This window comes from Alosa sapidissima, chromosome 10 (assembly GCF_018492685.1).
Source record: "Alosa sapidissima isolate fAloSap1 chromosome 10, fAloSap1.pri, whole genome shotgun sequence".
Lineage (NCBI taxonomy): Eukaryota > Metazoa > Chordata > Actinopteri > Clupeiformes > Clupeidae > Alosa > Alosa sapidissima.
In genome coordinates this window covers 3,793,745-3,816,224 of record NC_055966.1, presented here as the reverse complement: position 1 = coordinate 3,816,224, position 22,480 = coordinate 3,793,745, and the positions used below count along the sequence as shown (strand labels likewise).

The window sequence follows — 22,480 nt, the reverse complement described above, 5'->3', positions numbered from 1 at the left end:
TCATCTATAATTGATCTTATACAGAAGCAGATCCTTATGGTTTCACCATAAAACTTACATGCCTCTAATCCAATTATTTTACTGTGTTGATGTTATGTTGATCACAAAACAAGGCAGAAGTAGCAGGTTTGTCATCCATCTTTCTCTGAGTGCAGGGAAGGGAATTAAGAGTTGAGAAGAGACCCAGGTTGTTAAGAATGTTAAGTAAAAAAATGCTGGTACCGGCCTGCTTCGCCAACACAGCTGTGTTCTTCTCTGAATAACCTGATACATTTGAAACAACTTACAAGTAGACCATTGTACAGAATAGAACTTGTGAAAATCAAAAATGTGAGGAAAAATCAATTTCATTTTAAGAGGTTCTTAGAGATTGCTTCAGTTACGTCAAAAACTAGGACAGCTTGGCAACCACTTGCACAAAAAAATCAATGGGAGCACTGTACCGCTTATTGAATATTAAAACCCAAGCCATTAACTCATTTCACCAACCCTATGCTGCCACGATATTCTATTTTCATATTAGATCAAGAGCGTATGGGCAGAATCATCTTGAACCTTTCCATGAGACTGAAAATGTTTTAACCTTAACCTAAAACTTTTCAATTGATGCCATGTATGGATTACTTGTACATACTGAGGCTTCAATGAACCACTAGATGTCAGTAGAGTAACTGGCACTGCACATTTCATCTCGATCGGATCATTGTATTGGCTATCCTAACTCTAGGATGGACAACCCCAAGCTTCTTTAAAGCCACTAAATTAATTACATTCAGGCCTTTAGCATCAGGAGAGAAAGCATGGCTCCCAACACCATGTTCACCGAGTGAGATTATCCAACTTTAAGACTACTTAAATAAAACCACTAAAAAAAAAAACACATTTATGGTGGATTCAGTGGAAAAATCAAGACAGTTCTTTTTCTTAAAACAATATATTTTTTCATTGAAATGATTTATAAAACAAGAAAATATTTTAACTGCAAAAGATCTATTGCAAACCTTAAATGATTTAATTTACAATACATTAAGTTATTTCATTAGCTTTTAAATTCTCACACTGATCACAGGCAGGTTTGAACCTTTGTTCAGTCCATTCTAGAACTACTCTTTCACATCAAATATTTCACAAATGACAAGACCAAAATAAGTACAATTTTATGAACCATTTAAATGAATTATAACCTATAGAAAGTCTAAGCATGTAGTAGCACTGGAGTTAAATAAAACCTACAGAATTGCTTGTGTCGTTCGTTCAGTCGGTCAGTCTGTGCAGTTTACAGTAAATACACCACATGCAAATTGTAAAAGGGTGCTTCACCTCTTTAAGGGTTTATTTCTCACACCGAAAGAAAATGTTTAGCACTGGATTGCATCCTCTCAAGAACAAAAATTGTTACAAAAAAAATTCTTCATGGTTATAAATGTCAGCTTAAAACCTTAAAAAGAAAACACACACACACACTCCTACACTCACATTGACATACACACCGAGAGTGAAAGGAACGCAAAAATTGGCATATTATTATTGACCCTGTGAGCCCAGCACTGGGCAAACACATTTGAACAGTAAGTGGAGGGCGTGGGCCAGGCCTCCATATCCAGGTGTGCTTGTACAGCACACAGCTCCAGCTTCCCGCTCCCCCCAGCGCACTGCAGCAGCGTGCCGCACGCGCGCCTGCACACCACTGGAGTTGGGGAGGGGGCACACGTCCTGATCAGTGGTATGTGTGCTGCTGCGCTTATGTCCAGGTTCACAGTGTAGAAACGCCCGATAGAAACACTACAGGAGAGGAAAAATAAAAGCCAAAACAAACAAATAATAATAAAAAAAAAAAGAAAATAAACAAATGCACAAACGAGAGGATTCACCTAGTTGCAGACAAGAATGTACGTCTGGGACATATAAAATAAATTTTATTATCCTTCGTCAGGTCTACATTGTAATTGCGTTCCTAGAGTCGTTATGAGAGTGAGTGCCCGGAACTCTAACACATCCAGGCAGGTGCAGCAGTATATTTCTTTTGGAGTCCACAACCCTGGTTAAAATGAACGGAGGGCAAGGTGACTGTAGGGAACATTAATTCAGGGGAAATTCTCAACATAATCAGAAGAAGGAGCATGGGCCAGTCACTGTGCCTAGGAGGGGAGGGTTCAGAGGTTAAGAGACAGAGATGGCCAGGTGGGAGGATGGGTGGGTGGGTGTCTGTCTGTGGGGAGGGTCCCTCAGGGCTGCGCTCCGGTGGCAGCAGGGACCTGCGTGGCCAGCGTGTTGGGGGCGGAGATCACGGGAGAGCCAGCGATGTTGGCCATCGGTTGTGTGGTGGAGGTCATAGAGGTGATGCCTGAGAGAAGAGAAGGTCCAGCTTAGCACAGAAACAAAGGCACCAAGTGCTCCATACATTACAGGGTTACACTAGCACACGACTGGCACATCCTTTATGATGACCTTGGGCAGTAACATTAGAGAGATCTGCTAAGTCAAAGTCCTTTTAGGCAAGTCCCTCCACTCGGCGGCCATATTGCAACGCTTTTTGGGCACTTATCGGGCATCTATTTCAGCAGAAATGTGTGTGCGCAAGGCTTCACAACATCAATCTTGCTCCAGCAGCGAGATCACAACACATGATTGGCACGATGTCTTCACAACACAGCACGATTGGCTCAATGTATTCACATGTCGACGTTTTGCCACGGAAGGGGTGTGATATGTGTAGACAACTGCCATATTGGCGTTACAAACTAACCCCATACATTTCTATGGAGGATTTTTTGAGTGCTGTGTCTCCTCATTAGAAAGTCTCTGGTCAGTCACCCCACTTACCGGCCATCATACTGGAGGAGCTGACTGGAGTGGAGCTGGCAGCCATGTTGGTGGTGGCAGCACCCCGGCCCTGGTCTTTCACTATGGGGTCTGCAAACAAACAGTCAAGCAAACAAACAGTGGTCAGCAACAGTTGCGGTCATCCTTGAACAACCCCTTGCCTTGCACAGCCAGTCTAGTCCAAATATAAACATTATGCATACACAAGTCATCTTAACGAAGCTTCTCTTATCTATTTCATGCTTCTAACATCCAGTATAATTGACAGAATGTGAGAATGTGTCATGTTGTCTGTGTGAAAGAGAGGCCTACAAAAGTAAGGATGATCCATGGCCTCTCTGGCTGTGAGGCGCGCCTGGTGATCGTAGCGTAGCAGCTTGTCGAGGAAGTCCAGGGCCTCAGTGCTCACCAGATGCTGGTTCTCACTGTGCACAAAGCGCTCCCATCTCTTGCGCGAATGCCTGCCACCGACAAACCATCAAAATATCTGAGCTGCAGGGTAAACTAACCATGTTTACTTTGTAGTCAAAAGAGCTGAAGGAATGTTATCTTGAGACATATAAATATTGAGGAAACCAATTGCTAGCATCTTTACTCACATAAGGAGCAAGCAAACAAACACCCCATATGCCATATCAAACATGACGACTCGTACCTGCCCAGAATGTCATTGAACCGTGGGTCTAACTCGATGTTGTATTTGTCAATGTAGTCATACAGGTCCTCAGTGCCCAGCACCTTTGCAATGCGGACCAGCTGAGAATAGAATGTCCATGCATTATAAAAAAGAACAAGACAAGCTCAATAAACATATCATTTTCACAACAAAAACATCTGTAGCACAACAGGACAAGTCATACCTGATCATAATTGTCATGGCCATGGAAAAAGGGCTCCTTGCGGAAAATCATACTGGCCAGCATACACCCCAGACTCCACATGTCCAGACTGTAGTCGTACATCTGAACATGAATGAAAAGAAAACCTCATCACAAATGCCCATTGAAACATGACATTACAAAATGAATGGTTCTGTTTCACATAAGCTCAGAAAAACACTGAAGCTAATACAAGCCACCGTAATGTTAACTTGTCAAACATAGATCACAAGCACCCCAGACCATCCTCACCTGGTAGTCCACCAGAAGCTCAGGACCTTTGAAGTACCTAGATGCCACCCGCACGTTGTACTCTTGGTTTGGGTGGTAGAATTCCGCCAAGCCCCAGTCAATCAGACGAAGCTGAAGAGTAATAATTACCACAGTAAATAAAAAAAGTAACGACAGGATGGTCCGAATTTATTATATCCATGCAATAACATATGGAATCCTATAAATACAAAATATCTTAACACTCCACAATCACCCTACCCTGGAAATCCAGAGTTCTCGCGAGAGCACAATTTGAATTGTGCCCGCAAGATACTCTGGCCACGAGCAATGATCCAAATTTCTTCTATCTCTCGAGCGAGAGGGACCAATCAAATCGGTGTAGGCGGGACAAAGGCGAGCTACACTGATGACTGACACTGATGAATTGTTGTGATTGGTCGTAGCGTTATCCAACTGCGTGCAGTGAGAGTTTCAAATGCATGCTTGGTGCCGCCCCTCGAATTGGGCCATTTTCATTACTCGTGGCCAGACCCTTCATCTGAAAGATTCCAGGGTCTGGTTTACCAGGCTACAATCACCCTACATACAGCATTAAACCCCCAATTAACATAGATGCAGCTTAAAAAGGTAACTTAAACACCCTAGGTTGGTGCTCACCTTTCTGTGCTCATGATCGATCATGACATTGTGTGGCTTCACATCTCTGTGCATGATTCCCATACTGTGACAGTAGTCCAGGGCCTGTACATTCAGACATCACAACAATAACAACTCACATATGATCACAACAATACTGAAACCACAAATGTACTTATTTTCTCATGATATAAAACTAAATGAGCTAACTGAAACTGAATCGCATCTTCTCCCTTTTTTACAAGACACAAACATGACTAAAATTCGACTCCAGCATAAAAGTGTTTGAAGCCAATTCAAGCATGACTTACCTTTAAGATTTCATACATGTAGAAACGAATGTCATAGTCTGATAACGTTTGATACAATTGCTGCAAGGGAAAGAAAAAAGAACTCAATAAAATGTAAGTGCCTGAGGCACAGCTAAGGTAACATGTTAAGAGATTAGTCTGCATGTAGAGCAGGGTGGACATGCTGGCATTGCAAAAGGAAATAATGCTTTCTTGACTCATTTTCAAATGTTGTGCATAATGATAAAAACTTGCTTATCTTATTTCTATGAGTTTTGTCTTTGTTTACACAATAGTTTTGAAGTTATCATTTAAATACTTTCATTTGAAATGTAAACAGTGTTATCATACATAATAAACGACTGATAACAACTGATCAAAGTGTATCACAACGCAACTCGAACCATATTTTTCATGTATTATTTAGCGGTTACTCATGAAGTTAAATAGTAGTTTTCTGTCTAGAAAAAGAAAACTTCTATGCTTCGACAGATTTTTCCCTAAGTCTAAGTGGTAAAGAATGTAAAGTTGTAAAGAATGGGACCAAAGTGGGACCCAAGCTGCATCAACACATCCTTAGTAAGCACACATACAGTAATCATCCAGACTTCAATGTGTACTGGACTCTTACCTTAAAGTCTGTGTTGTTCACATGCTCAAAAACCAGGGCTGGAGTTCGGGACTATAGGGTTCGGGAATAAAGGGGAAAAACGGTTAAATGATTCCTTTTAAAATACTAAACTGCATATCACATGCATTTACATTTATTTATTGAACAGACGCTTTTTCCAAAGCAGCTTACATGGTCAATTATATTACAAGGGCATTGTTACATTGTCCCCGGGGTTAAGTGCCTTGCTCAAGGGCACAACGGTGGAAGCCGGGAATTGAACCCACAACTTTTGCATGCTAGCCCAGCTCCTTAACCACTATGCTACCACCGCCCCTATGCACTACCACATAACTCAATACTCAAGTGAATCTACTGAGCATTCCACACAAATTTAACTGACAAGTTCTACATAAATAAGTTAAGTCTACAAGGTGCTGTCCCAAAGTAAGGACTGAGGGAGGGTGCGGAAAGTAGGAAAGAAAAAAGCCAGACCCAGAGAATGGAGAATAAGGCAGGTTCAGAAGACGTGAGACACATGAGCGGACTTCGTATACATTGAGGCACAATATGTGAGGACCATTTTTGCTTAAGGCCAGATTTCTGCTAGAGGAAAGTTGAATGAGATTGTACCTTGAAGAAATGTAAGCTATCAGAGTGGAAATACAGCTGCTAGTATAACTGTTAATGTAGTGGTGTGTATTTAAAGCCTACATATTCTAAAATCACTACAGACTGAGGAACACATGAATCCTAAAGATACCCACCACAGGGTCCTTGACGATGTCTAAAAGTGTGATTATGTTGGGACCTCCTCGCAGGTTCTCAAGAATCTTAATCTCACGCTTGATTTTCTTCTTTTTTACTGGCTGTAGGAGAAAAAGACAGACAAAACAGTGTTAAACTATAAGGCATAGGGACAGTAGCAATGATAAACTGGAATATGGATACACAGAGAAACAGGCTGCACTCAGTAGAACAGTCACATCTACAGTAAATGCCTTGAGTAGAGGCCTACCTTGAGAATTTTGACTACAACCTTCTCATTGTTTGTAATGTTTATAGCCTCAAACACTTCACTGTATTTCCCACGGCCAAGCTTCCGGACCAGCTGGTAGTCATCTTGATTCCTGCAGAGTAAAAATATAATCTCATGAAACAGCAATATGTAGAACATAACATGATCAGTGAGTTGAATTAAAAAGCAGATGAATGGTGCAGTGATGCTACGTACCCCCATTCCACCACATGGGACTCATAATCCCAGTACTCGCGGGGCCTCTGTGTATTTACATCAGGGTAAACTCGGGAGCGGCTGGGCACAGGGCCGGACATGTTCCACTCGAGATTTCACAAGCTGGGGAGAGAGAGAAGGCTACACAGTTCAAGACACAGCTAAGGTCAATGATGACACTGCCAGTTTGCTCAGTTTTCAAATCTAACATAGGGCAACACTCCAAATCATATAATTAATAAGGAAAGAAACCACCTTCCCAATTGGTCATCTATCTATAAATGACAGGAACATCTGTCTGTCTGTTTATCTGCGTGTCTGTTATTCGCATATCTCTTGAATCGTTCGTCCAATTGATTTTAAACTTGACAGGTGTCTTGCTACGGGCACGGGTAAGTGCAGTGCCAAGTATGACGTTGTTTAGATAAGTAATGCAAAAGGTATCGTTAAATATATCGGTAAAAGAAGCACACATTGGCTTTCCCCGCTTGACTGTAGCCACTCCCCCTCTCACACAGCGCACCGCACAGGAACCCAGACAGAGAGGGTAAGCGGAGTTTTGGCAGCACTGAATCAGGGCACAGCGCGGGTCAAGATTCAAACTAAACTTCCAATCAGGCTACTTTGGCCGTGAGACTTTGAATAAACAAATGATAAATCCGACTGCAAGGTCTCAAATCGAAACGAGGGATAGGTTAATGGTCTCGAATTTAAGGACGTCTCAGAATGCCATACAGCTAGACAACGAGTGGCAGACAGCGACATGTCACTTATGCTACCAAAAGCTGTTTTTGAGTCACACCGTTGCAAATTTCATACGATGATGCATCATTCCACAAAATGGTTTGTCTTCTCTATCAGGAGATAGAGATCATTTTAGTATCATATTTGCATTTTGTTGGCTTGGGTTTTGTAATATTACCGAGAAATATGCTAACCATAATCCTGCTTCAGTTCCAGACTGGTCAATATAAGTTATGAAAACCTTCGGGACTAACCCCCTTCACTTCTGTTGCAGCACGTTGTGCTCAACAGAGTAGACAGACTCAAGATACAGTCCGAGGAGTTGCAGCTTTATTCAATTACCAGTAGTTGAAACTATGCATAAGTTTCCTTCACAAACTCTGATTTGGTCACTAGCTTTTTCCCAGCTTCTAGCCGTTTATCTGCATTGAGCGTTTACTCCATAGATATGAAAACGGTTCAGACACCCTCCCTGGCCACTCACTCGCAACTCACTGATGTCACGTTCACTTTAAGGTAGCCACATATGTTGTTCACTGCTGTACCATTGAGGACTATGAGTTCTGTCCGTCGTTGGTGGTAGGTAAAATGACTGCAATTAAATGCTGTCCCCTTCACTTTTCACAATTTGTTTTCCAAGAGTAATATTATCGTATCGGTATCGTATTGTTATCGTATCGGTATCGGCCACAACAAACCAATAAATATTGGTTATCGATATCGACCCTAAAAATTCTATATTTAAATTAGATTCGATTCAACTTTATCGTCATTGTGCAGAGTACAAGTACAAAGACAACAAAATGCAGTATTGGTGCATCTCTATCTAAATTAATAGAATTTAAAGGCTGGGGAGACATTTTTTCACAAAAATATATTTTCAAGTCTCTTCACCAGCCGTCACTTCTGCAACAATAAACAAAGCCTTTAGGCTGAGTCAGCTTTACCTTAGCAATTTCCTCTGAACAGCTGATGGCAGGTGGAGGAGATGAGATGGCTTTATGGAGTCGCATAGGCTACTGGGGGGGAAAAGTCCAATATTACAATCAAATACCTACTATACACACTTACAGTCATGTGTTTAAAACATGTTGTGTAGGGGTCAAGTTTAGATGCTCACCTGATCTTGTTTGATACAAAAGAGGACATCCAAACAGTCTAGGCGCAGGGCTTAGTGCTTGAAACGGTCATCACTTCTCTCATGCCTGAGTACCTGGAGCAATGCAGAAACAAGCCATCACACCTCAGTATACAGACTCTATTTTATATTATTATTTATTTATTCAAATTCAAATGCAGATTCTCTCTACTCTGAAGCACATGATGTGAATTTTCAAACCATGCTAATTATCCAGGGCACAAGGTGTCATGTTAGGGGTACTGGCAAAGGTATGGTCTGGTTTAGCAGTGTCTGTCAGGTCAAAGGTACTTGGCTATCTGGTCAGGCAGCATGCAGCTAATCAATATGTAAATATGCAATGGCAAATGTTAAGTATGGACACGACAGAGCTAATTGCATCTTCTATCCTCTGGACCTAATGTTATCTGTCATCATCAGATCAAGCAGCCTCCTCTAACCAACACTTTTCCACTGACGCCAACTTGATTCCATTTTTCTTCCCCTTTGATAATTACACCTAGAAGCATCCAAATGTGTAGATTCACTGATGCATTTAGTTCCTCGTAAACTACACAATTGCCCTTCTTCCCAGTGTTAATTATGTCCTGTGGGAAACTTATGCAAGGTGGTAGATCACAATTTAGACCTACAGTTCCAGTGTGAATGACCTGACCACGCATTTAAAACGTTTTAAATCCAATACATGTCTATATGGCTAATCCATGCATGCTTATTTCATATTTAGAATCATGTTCTTCGTTTTAAATAGTCTGATTTGTGCAATATAATGCCCCCACGGTGCAACATGCTAACAGCCTTCTATTCTATGCATGGATGTTTAACAAAATGTTAAGTTGGCTAGTAAGCCATTTTCGGTGATATGGTTATGGGCATGGGTGTCCATTAGAGATTCACCATAGCCGATTAAGTCAGGGGCCATGCACCTTAGTAACCTTATGTCCAACAATACTTTCCATCTACATTCAATGAGCAACGTCATCATAACAATATAAGAACACAATCTTTATCCGAGACAGGACCAATGGCTTCTAGTGTCCCAACCATAGGTCCCAACTAGAATACTAACGTTAGCGAGCTGACTAGAATTATCCAGCACTGCGGAAAGAAGAGCCATCAAATTGGTCTCGTCAAGGATCGGAGGAGGTGCCTCTATATGACATGGTTGCGTTTCACAAACATACATTTAAAGCATCGTTACCAACCAAACCACTTTTGACTACAAATTAATCGACTAATGTCACTTGACTGTCTTTTAAGCAAGTTAACAAGGTTGCACAGATAACGTGCGGCAACCGGCTAGCTAACGTAAGATAAGCTAACCGTAATATTGTTGACACAGAGGCGTTGGCCTGAATTTAAGGGTAAGCCATGTTAATCCTTTAAACCCACTATTGTCATAAAAACACGTGTAAATGAACCCACAGAATAAAACAGAACTTGTCTTTTCGAAGGACCGGCTATGTTAGTTAGCAAGAAATCCTCACTTCACTTGGTTAACGTTAGCTATCGTTTGGCAAGCTAGCTATCAGTAATCCGTTTCGCTAGTGCTAGCCGATGTTAGCTAACGAAATAGCATAACGTTTCTAGTGAAGCCATCGCACAAGCTGTAGGTAAAATGGTCTGCCACGCCTTAGCCATACCTTGAATAAAATATCGGCGATATTACTGGTTCGGTATATGTACTTCTTCTCTGACAAAATAAACAACCTAAATAAACAAAAATGTTGTTTTTGTTAGTTTTACAATTCGACTAAAATGCTCATAATGTCGTGTTGCATACTACATCAACGCCGGGTGAAAGCCTGACACACTAACGTTACCGCTAGTTTAGGAAGAGTTAGCCAGCTAAGCATACCTAGCAGGCAATAGTATGAAGAAACATACATTCTCATAAAATAACTACGCGTCGCTCAGAAAATGCATTAATGCACATCAACACAATGACAAAGTCTCACTTTGCACAACGAAATTTAGAGTTAAGGTTTAAGGCTTTTGTATGACCCATAGCTAACTAACAATTGGCCGGGATAAGACAGCTAGCAAGCAATGGCTCCACCGTCTAGAATTTTGTTAGCTATCGCTAGCTAGCTAGTGGGCCAGTTCGTCAAACGATATTCCAAGGCGTTCACCTCACACAACTAGTAAATATGGATTCGGGATGTCTGTAACTATTAAAATAAAACCAAGAGGGCTTTCAAAGGTTTTACGGTTTAGGATTTTAAACCACATTACCTCTCGGCCTCTCCCGGCTGACAATATGGCGGACCCCGCAGATGTAGACGATACCATAAGCTAGGGCTAGCCTGTTGCTGGAAGGGGTACCATTTCCGGTATTGCCTATTTGGCCTAAAAAAAAAGTCGGGGATCTCCTCGTTTGACCAGAGGCTTATGGACCCAAATTGATGGTAGATTTCAGTTGCAGCTGCAGTATAAACGTGTGAATTAAAGTAAGCAACAGTAGCAGTCGCCTTGACTAACATTAGAATACCTGTTGGTCCTAACTAATCTTTGATAGGCACTGGGCAGATGTGCAGCTGCAGCATCACCACAGGCCCAGAGTGTCAAAATGTTGTCTCAGTCATGTTAAGTACACTTTTTCAAAACAGCACAGTGATATCATATTAGTCCGTCTGCAGCATTGAAACCAGCTTCAGTTGCAAAAGAATCTCAATCTAATGCATAGGTGTTTAGTGCTTCACAGTATTAACTTCAGTTAATCAACACTAAGGTCACAACTAAAGCTTACTGTAAACTGTAGCTATGACACATTCCATTGTCACACTCACACCAGTACACTTCATATGGCTCATACAGGTCTGTGGTCATTATGGCAACAATGTGTTTTGTTTTTAGGGTTACGGTACCTCCAAACAAGAACATCAGTTGTAAAAACATCCAAAAAAAAGCAGCATCCTTTTCATGGCTTCGTTTCTGTGACACGACGAGGCTGTTCTCAGGGGTTATGTTTGTGCATATTCTACATGGCAAGACATCTTAAACACTTTATTGAGTCAATTTCATTCACTGTGGCCTTTATTTCAGAAGTCAGACTGATATGCAGAATCCCAGAGAAAGAGTTGTTGTCCAATTCCAGCCTCACAGCATTGTGACGCTTCTCTCTTACGCACACACACAAACAAGGGGAGCCATCTGAATACAGAGCTACTGTAATATCAACACCATCACCACAAACTCATCCCAACTCACCCCCACATCTCTTCCAGAAGCAGCTAGTGGTGAGGCATCCCAGTTCCCAGAGTATTATATTATCACAATGTACAAAAATATGGCTCTGTTAAAGGACGAGCCACTCTTTGTGGTATATCCCCCCATTATTGTTTCAGTGGTGCTAAAGAAAGGAGGCTGAAGGTGTGACATGCAATGTGAAACAACACAATTACATACAAAAAAACAGGAGGACAAAGCATAATTGACAAGCACTGATGTTAAGATACATTGACTAAATCAGATTCATAAACAAGCCTTGAGACAAACATATAAATAACCATTCTGTGTCCTCTGAGTAAATGACTCATGATGAAAGGATTTTCATAAGGTTAATGCAGTCAACAGTGGTGACTGGGTGAACCATCAGAGTGTGCAGTGATTGATCTGGAGTTGAAAGGGAACAATTAGGGTGGGTAAATCCTTTTTATATTAAAGAATCTTGAGTTCATATTACTACATTATGGTTGCTTGTCTGTAGCAGCCCTGAGATTGAGAAGTCCCAGTGAATCAGGTATCCCACAGTAAAAGTCAGTCAGTCCTTTGATTAATGAGTTAAATGCATTGATTTTGTGGCCTAGCCATCTGTCCATTTCACAGTGTTGATTGAAAGGCTTGGGATTACATGATGGAGCATTTGTTCTTGTGGTTTTGTGGGTCTTTGAAGCGCAGTCTCTGCTTGGACCTGTACTTCTCTAAATACGTCAGCTGTTTGCTATTGATGGCTCCTCGGCGCTTCCTGTGGGCATAAACAAAGAACAGTACCCATGTAATTACAAGTACCGGTATATGAATTTAAATGCACTTGATTTTTCTATGGGCTCAGTGTGTATGAATATGGTCTTAGTGTGACTTTCTACAGCCCCGTAAAAGGGTAGAAATAAATAAACAAAGCAAGTGATGGGGGGTGGGGAGCGTGGTGTTGTGGGTGCAGTTTCAAGATTGACTCACTGTCTGATGAACTGTATGGCATCCTCGTACTTCATCCCGCTCTCGATCAGTGCCAAGGCAACCAGTACAGGCGCTCTGCAGGGAACAGAATAAGCTCTGAGAAAGACCAGCCCATGTTCCCCCTGTGCAAAACATTTCCAGGAAAAGGCTTTCCAGGATAACTTAAGACGTCTGAACAAGCGTACCACCTAGTGTGAGCATTTGGGAATGGATTTAGAATGTCTTTCCCCTCCCTTCAAATGCATCTAAAAGCCTCAGAATGCATCTAAAAGCCTCATACATCTAATGTGGACTAATCTTTTCTGTGTATATTTCAGCACTCACAGACATTAGTCCAATCACTGCAGCCATGGCAGACACTGCAATGATGTAAGTTTGCCACCATCAACATACTGTATTCATGAAAATATTGATGTTGAAAAACGGTCTCCTAGTACCAGTCAAGTGAGCCGTGTTGCCTAGTTTAAGCTTTGTCTGTCTCACAACATGGGAAGAAAACTAATACAAGTGTTCTCGGTCATCCATGTGATCTTTAGTCAGGAGACCCCTGCTTACTGTCATCAGAGCAAATAGACGATTCAAAAGCGCCATGTCCTAGATTTCTTCTCCAAATTGCATATGCATATCTTATCCATCTACCCTATCCATCTACCCTGCATATCTTATCCATCTACTCTATATGAAATAATCTCCAAGTCTTCAAAGTGATGGGCAGTTTGTCCTCAATATGAGATGATTGATGGATGATGTGCTAGATGATCTGATGTAAATACAGTTTTTACCCTGCAAACTACTTTCTGCTATTAACTTGGCTTATATTCAAAAAGCTTATGCTACATTTTATGCAAAATGTAAGAAACAGCACATAGGCAGGGCAGTGAAGTACAAGATGACATAGGGCTCAAACAAACTTCAGCTTCAACTCCAAGGATTAAAAAAAAGGAATGCATGGAGAAACTGTGTATTGTGGATATACCGTCATGGACGTGAGCACAGCAAGTGGCTCATTGAATGTGACCTCCAAAGACAGCCATTCATACCCCACTTGAAATGCTTTTTTGAGAACACCAGAGGGCCAGCATGATCTCCATTTCAATTCCAAAACAAACTGCACTGGCTAAAACAAACACTGGAACCTTGTCAAGCATTCCCTGGGGAGGCCCAGAAGTACGTCAGAGAGTCTGGTGCCTCACCCATCAGAGGGAAGCCTGGGTCAGGGGTCAGCTGAGGGGCCACAGTGGGAAGGACGCCTTTAGCTTAACACTACCAGTGGACGGGCAAACCCTGATCAGAGCTTAAAGCTCCTACTTACTGAGCGTCTGGTCACATTTTCACGGGCATACACCGACTGCTAAGGACTGGGGGGGCTTACCAGCCTTACAAACGCTACGGTAGCTAGAAGATCTGCCTTCCCATGGCAACCAGTGCCATTCAGCTGAGAAACAGTGAAACGTTACTTCAGGATGCCACATCTGTACTGCCAAGTTTTCAAAAGGATATCAATGTTTCCCTGTTTTAGTGCGACAAGATCCTACTCACCGACCCAGTCCAGCGACACAGTGAACAGCCACACAGCTGCCAGGATCCTCACAGAACTTGTTCTTCAGCAAGGACAACCAGTCATCCACTATCTTAGTAGGTGGTGGAGCACCATCATCAAAGGGCCAATCCTGCAAAGGAAACAAAGAGAGAGTGAACAGCTGCTTCCACCTGCCTCATCTCAAAAGTGAAAAGAGTTTAAGAGGCTCAAGCCTAAGCCTGTTAATGATGAATGGTAAATTTGCTTTGTCTCTGATAGTCATCTGAATTCACCAACTAACATATACTTATTTACCATTAAATGATCGATATAACATTTTATGGATTCTGTCCATTTCAAAGGAATTGCATCCACACATGCATGTGTTTTTGACTGCAGTGTTTCCCCTACAATGTATTTAACAGCGGCGCAGCGCCGCCGCTGGATTTTCAGCGCCGCTGCAACATAATATCACGAGATTCACTTAACACACTGTAAAAGCACAATGGCCAACGTCATCTCGAAATTGTTTTCTGAATGTCTTGAGTAAGTTAAGTGCATCAAATCCGCACTTAGCCTCTCATTATTCAGGACATATATGCGGCATGATGTGTCAGGTGATTACAAGCCCAAAGACAAGTCTGCAGCCCATATGGCTAGCCTACGTTCTGAACACGGTTACATTGTTTAGCTATCCGACTGATGGGGTCTTGCTCCGCCACAGTGTAGCCTATGGTGTCATCGTTCACTTGTAGGTTACACAATAAATAGCCTACTTATAGGCCTGGTGACAATAAAAAATGATATTAGTTATATTTCATCACGAAGCTGTTTGTATGCCGTGAATTCGCTTGTAGCCTATGCCATATGTTAAGCTTGAGCAATTCCTCTGATCCAAAGCCTGCTTTGACACATTGACACTAATGTGAAACATGCATCCTCCTCTCCTAGCCTACATCAAATAAAAGAAACCAATTCATGATTACCGAAATGAATTTAACATGGGGGGAAAAAAGTTTGTTGCGATTTAGCCTACTGTTGTGATGCGGTTCTTTCTGCTGATTGGATTTACCCCCCTGTCGTCAACTCTGAGAACTCTTGCTCCGGCTGACAATTTTATCCAGAGAGCTGATTTCCCAAAGATGAGCCTCCATCAACATTCAACGACAAATTATTAAAACGTAAGTAATGCAATAGAGTAAACCAATGTGCTACAAGGTGTATGGTCTTAACGTTAATTGTAGCCTAGACTTGTAACGTTAGCGTAGGGCTATATGTAATGTTTGCATGGGAAAGCTAGGCGAACACAGTCTAGGCCTGTTTAAACTGTCTGATAGTTAAAGGAAATATGAGCATATGTTGGCATATACGTATAGCCTAAATTCTGTCCACTTAGCTATAATAGGCTATCACAAACAGACCTTTTCTACGTTTACGGCATTAGACATATAGGAGCCTATATTCTCTTATCAGAAAGACATGTTCTCATAACTTCAGCGTTCTCTTGACGGTGAGACGAACGGTCGCACTTCAATCAAGTAGCCTAGGTCTTTTTCGAGTTAATTGTGAGTGAGTTGTATGGTAACTGTGGGAGTGATGTAGAAGAAAAGTGAGTATTTACTTTTTTATACGTGGGTTTGTTGTTTAGGGACTGAGAATTAGACTACAAGGAGAGCATCTGGCTACGTGCATGCGTGTCAGCATTAATGGCCCCCCCACAATTCAATTCAATTCAAAGCCCAGAAAAATTAAGTGCTCGCAGATTGGGTGTGGCCTTTGCCATTAAGACAAATTTAAATAAATTGTAAATAATCTTTTAATTATTAATGGTCATTAAATGGTTGTGCCATTTAATTTTTCTTCTATCATTTTTAACCAATAATGTAAAAGAAAGCTGAAAATGTCCACAAAAGAAACACGAAGGTATGATATAAAAATAAAAAAAAATGCGCAACACCCCCCCCCCCACCCGCCAAGTAATAGCACCGCTGCTGGAAAAATTTCTAGGGGAAACACTGGACTGGGTATAAGTACACGCATGAGTATATGAGTTAATATGCAGGTGTGCAAATGAAAATCGCCTGAGACAGATCATGTGCTTCTCAAGAACATCAGGCCATCACCATGGCAACACCGCCAGCAGACCTAGCTTGGACACTATGTCACCATCTGCATTCTCACCAATTCCTCTGCATGTCAAAGTAGTGGTGCAACATAATAAAATGGCAACCCAACTACAACCAAACATCACGTCATAAAATGCTGATTTAATGAAATGTTGGAGTTTCTCTTTAGTGACAGCTACTTTCAAGAAACTTGACTCCATTTACTTTAGACGTATGTAGATTGTTAACATAGGTTGTCACTGTGATTTCACAATGATAATTCCACACAGCAATATCATTGAGGTTACACAAAGTATTTCAACAACATATCTAGTAAATATTCTAGTACCTTGTCCATTCAGAAACCACACAAGCTAAACCTCTGCCTTAATCAGGCAAAGATGAACCACAAACAACCATCGTAAGAACCGTCTCCTCCAGCTGAAGCAGTCAAGAATCTCTGCAGGTTAAATATAACATTTAAATCCACTAAGAGGTTAACAGGCCTTGCTCCTGTCTGGAATGTTCACCGTAAGCTATTAATTCCAAGAGGTCCCTTGGAGTCTGCACTATCGTCAGCTGGGTGACTGCAGTACTGCCTTGGTCTAAATGTGTCTAATGTCGGCAGCCATTCATTGAGATACATACTTGCATTTACTGTATATCCGGCAACTTAGCACTACGGTGGTCAGATGATGGCTGCTCCTGTTTCCGGTCAACAAACACTTACTATCACTTACACCTTATTTTTGTTCTATCTGTGCAGGAGTTCAATGGACGGTGTGACTGGCTGCACACATTAAAAACATTACCTCAGCAGTCAACACTATTCACTATGAACACTATTCACCAGCATGGCCCAGCAATTCTCAGTGTCCAAAGATAACAGCTGCCAAACTAGAACGTTCACATCTACTCAGAGATCAGTGGAGTTTCCCCAAGAGTCACATGGTCCTTATGTGATGGTCTTCACTGCCAGGTAAAGCCACAAGTGACACACTGGCTGCCCAAGTAAACTGCATTAAAGAGGCCAAGCTGGCAACTTCTTTGTTTATTTAAGGGAAGACTATGAATGAAACTGTAAGCCTAGTTGTCAACATGGCACTGAAACCATGGACAACTGACAACATGGCAACTAAAACCATGACTAAGTCTTAAGAGATGGCTGTCACCCTCTCCACTCCACTACAAAATGTGAACTTCTGATTACTGCCAAATATTTTGTGTTAATGTTAATCAGTGAGCCCAATCAATACTGTGGGACACCAACACAAACCTTGCTTACCTCTCTCTTAACCATCAACCAAATGTCGAACTCTTATCCTTGACCAATAGCTTCTGACATGACCTTAACACTGGATGGCAGAGAGTTAGACAGCCTATAGTACGGAGGGGAGTGGTCAAGCCCCCTTGTCAAACACTCCAGCCCCCATGGCAACGGGGAAATGTTGACATGCCAAATTGAAAACACATGTGACTCCTGGACACAGAGCGGGAGCAGGTTGACAATAAACAGGGGGACAAGGGGTGGGAATGTCCTGAGTGTCCTCCCGCTAGCACTGCTTACTCCTGAGGGCCAGCTTCTTCATCGACATCAAAAGGGGACGCCATGTCAGAGCTTCAATTGTTGCAGACAAATCCCTGGAAACCAAAGAGCAATCACAATCCCTCACCATGGAAACGACATCATTCTGATGAAAGAGCCCGTATCATAGAGAAATGTGCTCATGCTTGTGAAGCAGCCACCTATGAGGTTCCCTGGACAATAACAGGAGGGCCATTTCAGATGCAGCAAAATTATTATCACATGCTTCCAAGAAATAACCGTCTACTGTATGTGCAGTTTTGAGAGACAGCCACAAACACATGCATGCACTTCCTCAGAGCAGAGAGGATGGGATACAGAAGTCACATCATCAACCAAAACAAATTCAATTCCAAATCTCTCCATATTTAGGAGGTCGCCAGAGTTTTACTAAAGCAGATCAGATCTCAACACCTTAGCAACTGTTAAAAATGTCCAGTCAAAAAACACACATCATGTGTATGATGAGCTTGTGGGTGGGCAGTCCTTTACCATCACTGTAATCCCATCCTTCTCCAGGGGTGTTTTGTCATAGGTGACCTCACACACTCGCACAACTGTCGTTGCACCATACTTCTTCAAGTCCTGCAAAACAGAAAGCAGAAAGTAAACAGATTTTCTTAGGTCACTGAAGGTCATTCAGCCGTTCCAGAAGTAGTGTATGCATGTCATGTTGCATGTGAATGTTAGACTTTAAGATGACTACAACAATATGGTGAACATGCTTTTCATGTCATGACAAAGTATTAAAGTATTAAAGTCACAACACATCAGTTCTGAGTATATGGTTAGGACTGACATTGCTGGCCTGCATGCATGTGAATGAGCATCTCACCTCAATGAACGTGCTGAGAGTGGCATTGGTGGGGTTGTGCGTGATGAGAAAGCGCATGTTTTTGTAGCAGAGCTCAACGGGGTCCGGCCGGTTCATCCTGGCCATGCCCTGGAGCTCACTTCCTGGAGAAACGCACACCCAGGCCGGGCCAGCCTCCACGGAACCCAACGAGACCCCTCCGTGTGCAAGCAAACAGCCGAGTACTCCTCCACGCTATGCAATGTTCTCCCGTCAGCAGCCTCGGAGAGCCAACAGAGAAAGCCCTCAGACCATCACCCCCCCAGCAGTCAACAGCCTGAGCAGGACCAGAGTTCAGCTGGTCTCTGTGGTGCAGCGGCCAGCCGTGGGAGACTGAGCGGAGGGTCGGTGGGGAGTAGAGTGCTCGCAGTTGAGTGACACTGTCCTGGATCCCCCGTCTCTCCTTAACCCATTGGTCTGCTTTGTGATCGCCAGTCAGAAAGACAGCAGTGTGGACGGCAGGCTGCGATCACTTTGGGCATTCAAAGGGCAGAGATGGGCATACTGCCCTGCGACCTAAGCGATGAGATGTTGGGCGTGGCAGTAATCTCCACTCCTTTGCAAGAACTCCATCAACAAGGCTGGGATACAATACTGTGAAAAGCAGAGAGAGAAAATCCAGTTGGAGATGAGAATGCATGCAACAGATTCCAATCCTAAACAATCTTTTACATATGCCATTTATTTTTGTATAAGCTACTATGTATGTCTGGGCTATGGTGGTATCGTTAATGTTTTAACTAATATGTGACTAAAGACAATATGTTAAGGAAAAGGACTACTTTCTTTATTTCAGAGGCAGGAACATGACATTTTGTGTGATGCCTCTTGGGACAAAACTAAAATGTGTGATTGCTATTATTTATCATGACATACATAATCAGTAGCCTAGACAAGCAGTAGCAATCACAAAAACAAGTTCAGCAATCATTTGGGATGATACAAATTTTAACACACATATTCTGAAAATTCAACTTCTCTTGAATCCATGACATGTAACTCCTTATTACTGAAATACAGCAATTTCTGTTATCACGCCTATTAGTCCTCACATGGGGTCACTCATTGTTTAGTATTCCTAGTTCCTGCCCACCAACTGAAATTTGGACATTTTAAAATTTGGCCTGCACAATGGCATATGAAAGCTAGCAGACTTTTCCAGAACGTCCAGTGTCAGTCCGCCCCTGGAATCAGTCAGTAATGAGAGGTCTCCAATAACATGAAACGTTCCAGAAGCAGCCTAAACGCAAGCTGAGAGTAGGCTACCTACCGCTCACCTGTGCAAACTTCTCAGACACATGTTCTCAGGTGGAAAAAATCAGCGTGACATCAAGTTCTAAACGAACTCAACCGCGACGTATAGCTAACTTATATTCCATAGACGAGCCAACGAGTCACTTGCCAAACGCTAAATGTGCTCCGCGTCAAATGTCCGCACATTTATCTGAGCACCGACATATCTAACGGAACCATAATATCCACAAATCCTCCCAACAACCACTGGTCATTGAGTGCTCCTCGAACTCGTGCGACTCTTACCTCGGTGTTGGGCTGAGCTCCGTTCAGTATTACGCACAAGTCTCTAGAAGGAATAACGCCCAGTAAACGGACGCTATGGTTAATACTAATAACTGTCTCTGCTCTGAACCAGTTGAAGCTGCCTTGGCTTGCCATATGACACTGACAGCACTCAACCGCTAATGTCACAAACAAATGCACACTTAATGCTCTTAGGCTGCGAGTAGAGCAGCCCCTCCCTCTCTCCCGGCCCCACTATAAAAATAGACCAGCAACTGAGCCAAATAGGTAACGTTGTAAGCTACCGTGAAGAGAAGTCATTCTTTGGTAACGCCAATAATGTACTCCACTCTAATTCAGAACGTAAATGTCATGTGATGAATAAATAGTTTACGTTTAATACCATAGGCTCCTGCACACAGAGGAAGGATGCAGCTAGACCTATGTGTAACCTTGACTTTCCACATACAGTCTATCACAAATACTCTAAGGACATTTGCATGCAAAATGACAAGGATAAGAGTAAAAGGAAAGTATGCATTCTTCATAAAATGTGCTCTAGTGACAGGTGTATTAATGGCTTGTCACTTAGGTAATCTTATCTTTGTGGCAAAATATCATAAGAGGGTACCAGATTGTACCAGATGAACATGCTTCATTCATAATACAATCATGTCATTTGCCCACAAAAAAGAGAGCCCTTGGCCATTGTTTACAGAACCCTAGAGGGGTCCTTGCAAGATTTTTTGGTGTATACAGTATCCAGAAAACGTGCTCTCATTTGATTAAATTGTGTAGCCTACTCATTTTACTAAATTGTGCGTTTTACTACAGTGCGCTCATTTTACTAAGTAAATCGCGCGCACAATTGAATTTACTAAAACGTGCACACGTGTTAGCCTACTAAATAGTGCGATCATTTTACTAAATTGTGCTCTCATTTTAGTTTTTGTAAAATGAGCGCACAATTTAGTAAAACGTGTGCACGATTTAGTCAATTGTGCGCACAATATAGTAAAACGAGGGCACTATGTAGTGAAACAAGCACAATATACTTAATTGTGCACACAATCTAGTAAAATGAGACCACAATTTAGTAAAATGAGCACAAATTTACTCAAATGAGTAACATTCTGTCAATGTACAAAAATGTCACCTCCCGGGCTCTGTAATTTATTGGTAATCTGAAACAGATTTAATCAAAGCCTCAAACCAAAATTAAAAGCTGCCAACAGGCAAATATTTATTTACATACTCACTAGGCAATGTTAGTAAAACTCTTTTGGTTGGTTCACCAGTCACCTGAAAGGATTAGATTACTTTCCTTTCCAGTGCTCTACTAGTTTATCAATATGCTTACCTAATAATCCATAAAATCTAGGTCATACTAACAAGTCTATTCTCATCATGTGTGGATGACTTTGGAAGGGGGAAAGTATTGCCACAAATAAGAATCAATAATGCGTATTAATCAGCGCTTGGAAGCATTTGAGCTAAACCTGGTTCTATAGCAATCTCCAGCATTGCCATGCACATAAACATACAACCAAGGTGATAGTTATTTAAAGTCATGCAAGTTTAATCCTGAGCATTGAGTCAAGAAAGAGCAGTGAGTCAAAGTCAAGAAAAGGCTTTAACAAAACTAACACTTGCCCATCAAGGAACAGCTTCATCATTTGCCCTAAATCACAAATTTCAGGACGTCAACAATAACACATATTCTATCAAAACTAGAATTAAGCTAAATATTGTTTATGCTCATGTATTCAGTGTTGTATAAAGTACTAGAAAGCAATACTTGAGTAAAAGTACAAGTATCGTACTAGAAAAAGACTTTGGTAGAAGTGAAAGTTACCTTTTAGAATATTACTTAAGTAAAAGTCTTAAAGTATCTGATATATACTACTTAAGTATCAAAAGTAATTTTCTGATATTTAATGTACTTAAGTATTTGAAGTAAAAGTAAAAAGCAAGCAGTTTTATTTTGAACTTTTATTGTGAACTTTATTTTGGCTTTCTTATAGTAAAGCATAAAGCATACTCAGGGTTCCCATATCTTCTTAATCTCACTCATCAAATCAAAATCACATTCTTTTCTAGGACTTTTCAGGCACAATTCTCTTAAGTTCAAAGA

General features: G+C 41.7%; 2 protein-coding genes across 6 annotated transcripts; both read right to left on the bottom strand.

Annotated features, from left to right (window-relative positions):
• Nucleotides 1-1,297: 1,297 nt before the first annotated feature.
• csnk2a1 (casein kinase 2, alpha 1 polypeptide) lies at nucleotides 1,298-10,952 on the bottom strand. Of its 4 annotated transcripts, none has more exons than XM_042106894.1 (15): nucleotides 10,823-10,952; nucleotides 8,570-8,662; nucleotides 8,397-8,468; nucleotides 6,706-6,828; nucleotides 6,490-6,601; nucleotides 6,239-6,340; nucleotides 5,493-5,543; nucleotides 4,883-4,942; nucleotides 4,593-4,676; nucleotides 3,954-4,064; nucleotides 3,684-3,785; nucleotides 3,479-3,579; nucleotides 3,136-3,284; nucleotides 2,824-2,913; nucleotides 1,298-2,344 (listed from the first exon to the last, which is right to left on the bottom strand). In XM_042106894.1, exons 4-15 carry the CDS (start codon nucleotides 6,804-6,806, stop codon nucleotides 2,226-2,228), a joined length of 1,182 nt encoding a protein of 393 aa, XP_041962828.1. In that variant the 5' UTR covers nucleotides 6,807-6,828; nucleotides 8,397-8,468; nucleotides 8,570-8,662; nucleotides 10,823-10,952; the 3' UTR covers nucleotides 1,298-2,225. The 4 variants fall into 4 exon arrangements, with proteins under 4 accessions (XP_041962828.1, XP_041962830.1, XP_041962829.1 ...); XM_042106896.1 differs by having other exon boundaries at nucleotides 8,397-8,465; XM_042106895.1 differs by lacking the exon at nucleotides 10,823-10,952 and adding an exon at nucleotides 10,231-10,296.
• Nucleotides 10,953-11,605: 653 nt separating this feature from the next.
• LOC121720606 (protein tyrosine phosphatase type IVA 3) lies at nucleotides 11,606-20,534 on the bottom strand. 2 transcript variants are annotated; one of them, XM_042106898.1, is made up of 6 exons: nucleotides 20,368-20,534; nucleotides 18,811-19,422; nucleotides 18,468-18,560; nucleotides 14,306-14,436; nucleotides 12,767-12,841; nucleotides 11,606-12,554 (listed from the first exon to the last, which is right to left on the bottom strand). In XM_042106898.1, the coding sequence occupies exons 2-6, from the start codon at nucleotides 18,913-18,915 to the stop codon at nucleotides 12,437-12,439; spliced, it is 522 nt and encodes a 173-aa protein (XP_041962832.1). In that variant the 5' UTR covers nucleotides 18,916-19,422; nucleotides 20,368-20,534; the 3' UTR covers nucleotides 11,606-12,436. The 2 variants fall into 2 exon arrangements, with proteins under 2 accessions (XP_041962832.1, XP_041962833.1); XM_042106899.1 differs by lacking the exon at nucleotides 20,368-20,534 and adding an exon at nucleotides 20,106-20,321.
• Between the last annotated feature and the right edge of the window lie 1,946 nt (nucleotides 20,535-22,480).